This window comes from Charadrius vociferus, unplaced genomic scaffold (genome assembly GCF_000708025.1).
Source record: "Charadrius vociferus isolate BGI_N301 unplaced genomic scaffold, ASM70802v2 scaffold1451, whole genome shotgun sequence".
Taxonomy (NCBI): Eukaryota; Metazoa; Chordata; class Aves; order Charadriiformes; family Charadriidae; genus Charadrius; species Charadrius vociferus.
Window position 1 is genome coordinate 68935 of NW_009646629.1, and position 6657 is coordinate 75591.

Sequence of the window (6657 nt, forward strand, 5' to 3'; positions counted from 1 at the left end):
CGGGTCCCCAAGCATCGGTGCCCTGCCTGCTGGCACCCGCGGCAGGACGTAGCCGTCCCCACGGAGCCATATTAGAACTGTGGGTGCTGCTTCCTCTTTCACTGGCTTGAAGCACAAATGGAGTCTGGAGAAATCAGGGTGTGGGGGGTTGGATTTTTACCCCTCTTTGAGAGCCACCCTTGAGATTCCGTGCGCTTCCCGTTGCTGCCAACACATCCTGGTTTGTTAGGGCAGGCAGCATCCAGCAAACACAGGATTAACGCTGCCGAGGAATGACCTTTAAAAGGCAAGGAGGGAAAACAGGTCCACAGAGGAGTCCTGTCCTCCCTGTGGCATGTCTTCACCTTTCCTTTTGTCCTGAGACGTTCAGCCCCCTCGGCTTCCTTTGCATAGAAGGAATTTGCTGTTTCCTGGTAACTCTGTTTACTTTGAAGCTGCTGCTGTAGCCGGGACACTGTTCAAATGCAGATATTATGGCCCTGCTGGTGCCAAGCAGGGCTGCTTTCTGTTTGAAGGTCACCAGGAGTGATGATGTTCACGTGCTTATATGGTTTGTCCCAAGGAGCTTTCTTTTAACGGGAGGATTTCTTACTCCCATCCCCTCTCGTATCGTTGATGTCAATGGAGGGTTTGGGACGCAGTGAAGATGGGATGTCCGCACCGGGGCTGCGGCAGAAGCAGTAAGAGGGCACAAAAAAGGAGGAGATCAGGGACAGGAGACCTGTGGGAAATCGTCCTTACCTCCCCGCAGGCACCCGCTGCCTGTGAACGCGGCACTGTAATATTTCTCGTTCCGAGGGAGCCCATCTGTGGGCAGTGCTTGAGCTCTCTCTGACCTGAAGTTGCTGGCAGGGCAAAACCTGTTAAGAGCCTTCACCTCGCCAGCGTAGCTTTGTCCCTGTTCCCGGAGATGGACTCCCCCCTAAACCAACGCCGCCTACAAACAGCTTGTTTTTCTTTCAAAATAAAGAGGCCCAGAGGCTTTCCTCAGCACCGTGAGGGATGGAGATGGCTGAAGCCATAAGCCTCCCTAATCCTCTTCCTCACCTGCCACCTTTCATCCCCTCTCCCCTCCCGACGTGCCCCTTGTCCCTGCTCCATCTCCCGGGCTGTCTTTAGCTGCTGTTCCCAGTCCGATCCCTCGCACCCTCCTGTTGCCCCTCTGCCAAAATCCCCCTTGACTCTCTCTTGGCAGCACTTCGGACCCCAGTCTGGGTACCGGCAGCGAGGGGAGCCTGAGGACAGCTTGCTGTGCCTGGCCGCTCCTTTCCTTCCTTGCCCCACCTTTGCTCTGGTAATCGCCTTTCAGGGCAGCTCCTTCTGTTGGAAGCTCCAGCCCATTTCCTCAGGTCCCTTCTCAGCTTCTCCCTTTGACATCCCCATGTCCGTATCTTGGCATGGAGTTAGAAATAGTTTCGAAACGGTTTTGGCAGCTGGTTTGAATATGCCCACGCTCCCTCCGGTAAAACTCCCTCGCCGAGCGGCTGGTCCCCAGCTGCCCCTTGGCACGCGCTGCATCTGGGACCCATCTGTGTTGAAAAGCCTGGAAAAGGCATCTTGTCTGCGTGCGAACGCCCTCAACAATTACCCAGCAAGCTGGCACAAGCAGATTATCTCCTAAAACGTGCCCTGCAGAGTCCCGGCACTTTGCTTTTCCCGGTGGCACGTGGATTTGGGCTGCTTTGGGTGTTGCAGGTTGTTGTCCATCTGTGGGAAAGGCTTTAAAGCCCTTTTGTACACGTGGTACATGCCAGGCTGAACCTCTCGATGCTCTTCTCCCCCCAGGTTTGTACAACGTGTCCCATGATCATGTCCAATCGCTGCAGCTTTAACGCCCATCAGCGGATGCACAAAAACCGCCCTCCCCACGTCTGCCCCGAGTGCGGAGGGAATTTCCTCCTGGCGAACTTCGAGACCCACCTGAAGGAGGCCTGTCTGCATTTCTCCCGCAGAGTGGGGTACAGGTAGGGCTCCGCTGCCCGAGCGTGGGGCAAAGGGACCCGGGGGGACGCCCAGGGCCAGAGGGGAGAGTCCAAGTCCGCGGCGGGTTTCCATTTTGCAGACGGGGCAGGAATCCACATTCCTTCTCGCCACCAGTGCTGGGTGCAGGGCTGAGGGTGGGCGTCTCGCCCCTTTTCTGGTTCTCCCCTCTTTAATCCCGGGGGTATTTTCCTCCTCCTGGGACCTCCTGGCCGCTGTTTCACCTTGGTCACGGCTGGCAGCGTCAGACCCCCGCAGTCTCTCCCTGCTCCTTCTGATGGGCTGCCTGGGCCCTGGATCCACCAGCGATGGGCAGGACCAGTTACTCCAAACTGGAATCCTCCCAGAGCCCAGAACTGGTTTGGATCCCAGTGTCTGGTGGGACAGGGGCTCTTCCCAAGTCCTGTGGTCAGACAGGGAGCCGGTGCGGACCCTTGTGCTCCGGTTTCTCTTTGCTGTTAGCACTTGGTGTGCTGTTTGTCCCCTACCCTTTGCCTCCCGCTCTTCTCTGCTCTCCAGGTGTCCCAGCTGCGCTGTGGTCTTCGGCGGGGTCAACTCCATCAAGTCCCACATCCAGACCTCCCACTGCGAGGTGTTCCACAAGTGCCCCATCTGCCCCATGGCGTTCAAGTCAGCCCCCAGCGCCCACGCGCACGTCTACACGCAGCACCCCGGCTTCAGCAACCAGCAGTCCAAGTGAGTGTTGCCCATGAGCTGACGTCCCATCAGATCTCTCCGAGAGAACTGGGAGCATCCTCAGTGGGTGGGACGTTGGGGGAAGAGCCCAGCACCAGCATGGGGAGCTGCATCCGTCTCCTTTTTACTTACCCATCCCTTGGCGTGGCTCAGACTGCACCCAGGGCTGCTCCCCACCCTCTTGCCAAAGGGGTTCTTCCAAGTTTCTCTTGATCCCGACCCGGGCTGTGCCAACAGTAGTGTTTTTTCCTCCGACAGAATGATTTACAAGTGCGCAATGTGCGACACGGTCTTCACCCACAAGCCCCTGCTCTCCTCCCACTTCGACCAGCATCTGCTCAACCAGCGGGTCAGTGTCTTCAAGTGTCCAGACTGTCCGCTGCTCTTCGCCCAGAAGCGCACCATGCTGGAGCACCTCAAGGTACCGCTGTGGCCGGGCTCGGTGCTCTTTGCACAACCTGTTGTTACTGATATTTGCTAATTGTCCTTCACCAGGGGCACCTGGGGCCGGATTGGGGCTGTCGGTTCATCACTGACACGGCAAGGCCCTGAGATCTGGTGCCCTTGTCCCCCCACCCCGTCCCACAGCCTGAGGAGATGAGCCCGTCTGCGCTGGCTGGGGGTGGGCAGGCTTTCCTTCCAGCCTGCTGCAGCGCGGGGGAAATCCCGGCCCCAAACGGCTGCCAACACCTTGTCTTTGCTTGCCAGAACACTCATCAGCCCCAGAAGCCCAAGGAAGACCTGGCAAAGAAGTCGGCCGTCCTGCTCACGCCGAAGCAGGAGCCTGTTGAAACCCCCGTGTCCAAGATCTCGGATGATTCGTCGTCCTCCACGGAGGAGGATGAGCCCCCCAGCTCCCCGGAGCTGCGCAAGACCAAGCGAAGCCGCTTCCAGCGCAAGACGGTCAACAAGTCCAAGGGCAGCGGGTGGACATGCAGCGTTTGCCACTCCTGGTTCCCGGAGCGTGACGAATACGTCTCCCACATGAAAAAGGACCACGGCAAGGTGAGGAGGAGGCCAGGGGCTCCAGCTCCAGAGCCCTTGGAAGCATGGGCAGGGAATGTTTTATGGCACAGAGCAGCGGGGTGGGACACCCGGGCCGGGAGCGTGTTCTGCCGCAGTCTGGGCATTACTTCTCGCCCCAGTACAAACTCGGTGGGGGTTGAGGTTTTGGGGAGCAGGGACGCTGCCTGTTCTGGTGAACAGCAAAGACCAGGCACTCGTTATCCAAACATGGGATGGGCAAGGAGAGGGAATCTGAGGCAGTGCCGAGTTCCCACGTCTGGCTTCTCCACGCAAGCAGGGAGCCCCACTCTCCGGCCTCTCGGCTCCCCGTGCCATACCAACCTGCCTCTTTATTTCCTACAGTCGGTGAAGAAGTTCCCGTGCCACCTGTGCGAGCGTTCGTTCTGCTCCGCTCCCAGCCTCCGGAGACACGTGCGAGTGAATCACGAAGGGATCAAGCGCGTCTATCCCTGCCGGTACCCACAGCTCCTTCTTCTGGGCTTGCCTGAGAAAAGGGGTCTGGTTTAAAGGGGTGACTTCGGTTTTCCTCAGTCAAGCTGTTGCGAGGAGGGTAAAGCTACAGATGGTTGAAGTATGATGGGGATTGAACAACTGTCTTGGAAGTAGGAGGGGAAGGAGGTACCGGGAAGGACTCCGGGGTTTTATACCCCCTAGAGGGAGGTGGATGAGCACACTTGGTCAGAGTCGGGGGTCAGGATGCCAGAGCCAAGCTTCCCCCGGGGCAGCCAGGGCTGGAGCAGGCCCGGGGCTCGGCTCCTCGCTGCGGAGCATCGCTTCATTGCCTCCCTGCTCTGGCCCTGCAGGTACTGCACAGAGGGCAAACGGACCTTCAGCAGCCGGCTCATCCTGGAGAAACACATCCAGGTGCGACACGGGATCAAGGTGACCGACCAGACGAAGAGCCAGGAGGTCGTTATCGCTCGGATAGGGACCGGCACCACGCAGGTACGAGGTCTCTGTGGTCTCTCGGGTTGCTCGTAAAGGGCTGGGGCCTTGTGGAGGTTTTGGGCAGGGTTGAAGGCATCGCCATGAGCCCCGTTCCTGGTTTGCTCGTGCCTCCATGCGTCCTGCGGTGCCTGGGCCCGGCAGCTCCTTCCCACTGGGAGGCCCAGCGCCCCGTCTGGGCACCGCTTGTTTAGCTCCCGCCTCTGCCAGCACGGCAGGGACCGAACTTGGCTGCCTCAGCCTCTCGCTGTGTGCAGGTGAAAAGGCAAAACATCCCCCGCTGGCTCAGAGCTTGCTTAGGAGCCGCCCCAGGCTGCGAGGGGCACAGGCGCCTGGTGCGAGGGGTACAGGCGAGTCAAAGCCGTTGTGGAGCCCCTTGGCCGGGGTTACAGGCAGGGGCACAGCTCCTGCGGCCTTTATCCGAACAAATCTCCGTAGGAGCCCGTTGGGAAATCCCCGAGCAGGCTGGGTTCTGCCAGGAGCTGCTCAAAGCAGGCACCCATTAAAGCTTATCCGAACCGTTCCCGTAGGTGTCCAGTCGGAAGCGGAAGCTGTCCTCGGACGAGGGCGACTCGTGCAGCGAGGAGCCTGACAGCACCACCCCTCCCTCCAAAAACCCCAAGGGCGACCGCAAGGCTCCCTTCCGCTGCCGAAAATGCGGTTACCTCGCCAGCAGCTCAGCCGACTTCCAGGAACACATCCCCCAGCACCGGACTGACGAGAGCTCCCACCAGTGCCGGGAGTGCGGTCTCTGCTTCACCTCCCAGGTCTCCCTCAACCGCCACCGCTTCATCACCCACAAGAAGAAGAAGGGAGCGGCCGAGATGGAGGAGCCGGGGCCCCGCAGACCCCTGGAAGGAGGCGCTCCGCACGCGGCAGACGGCAAGCTCTCCTGCAAGGTGTGCGGCCGGTGCTTTGACAGTCAGCTCAACCTCAAGACGCACTTCCGCACCCACGGCATGGCCTTCATCCGTGCCAGGCAGAACGCGAGCCCCGAGAACTAGGGCCTGGCAGAGGGGGAACGAGACATGTATATAATCAGCACAGAGCTCTTTGCGGCGGAGGCTGCCGGTGCCCGCCTGGGCTCCCCCTTCCTCCTCCCTCCTCCTGGGCAGCGTTTCGACATGGGCTCGGATGAAGGAGCCGTGAAAAGAGACGAGAGCCCGGCTTGCACGATCTGGCCTGACTCCCTGTGCCCGGCTCACCCCCCGGCTGTGTGGGCAAGGGCCAGGGCAAGGCAGGATTTCGGCTCCTCGTTGTACAGGAGATGAAGGGCAGAGTCCGGACCTGCTGCTCTGCTCTTGGGGAGACCAAACGGTTTGTTCCCTGTTCGCTGCTTTGTCCTCACGCGGGGATGTGACCCACCCCACAGCCACTCTGCGGGGAGGGACAGTGGCCTTCCTCCCGCGGGGACGAGGATGGGAGAATGATGCCTCCCCCCCCGCAGCCAGTGTTGGCAATGCCGTCGTGGGCTCGTCCTTTACACCGCGCCTCCCTTGCCGGCCACTCTGCCCGGGACGCGCCGTGCCGGAAGGGAAGCCCGGCCGAGGCAGCAGCACCTCTCGGGGAGCGCCGGAGCCGGGGACCAGGGGAGATGTCTGCCATCGCGGGACAGAGATGTCTGTGCTGACAATAATGTCACAGCAAAATCCACCTTTTTTTTTTTCTTTTTTCTTTTCTTTCTTTCTTTCCCTTTTGAATGTTGCTTATTTTATATTTCACCGGGAGCCGTGGGGAGAAGCTGAGTCCAGACTCGTGGCCGGGCTCCATCATCGCAGAGGGATGCCCCGGCCCCTCTTGGTCTCCGCTCGCCTGCCCGGTGCGCGCGGTCCCTCTTCGCCATCACTTGCACTAACTCGAGGCGGCGCTGACCTTCGGCCACTCCTCGCTTTGTGCCCAGGACGGCCGTGCTCGGGGCCCGGCTGGCGGCCTTCCCCGGGGAGGAGGAGGAGATTTTTGTTTGATAGTGGAAAAACAGAAGCCAAAAAAAAGGCCTTTGGGCGAGACCAG

At 60.0% G+C, this 6657-nt stretch overlaps 1 protein-coding gene across 1 annotated transcript in view; it reads left to right on the forward strand.

Moving 5' to 3' along the window:
- Nucleotides 1-5651, forward strand: part of ZNF687 (zinc finger protein 687) — a 24799-nt gene extending 19148 nt beyond the window's left edge. The window contains exons 3-9 of the mRNA XM_009888076.1: nucleotides 1786-1964; nucleotides 2500-2676; nucleotides 2935-3097; nucleotides 3385-3681; nucleotides 4045-4157; nucleotides 4506-4647; nucleotides 5178-5651. Of these exons, the coding sequence (XP_009886378.1) occupies nucleotides 1786-1964; nucleotides 2500-2676; nucleotides 2935-3097; nucleotides 3385-3681; nucleotides 4045-4157; nucleotides 4506-4647; nucleotides 5178-5651 (1545 nt within the window). The remainder of the gene's footprint in view (nucleotides 1-1785; nucleotides 1965-2499; nucleotides 2677-2934; nucleotides 3098-3384; nucleotides 3682-4044; nucleotides 4158-4505; nucleotides 4648-5177) is intronic.
- Nucleotides 5652-6657: the final 1006 nt, after the last annotated feature.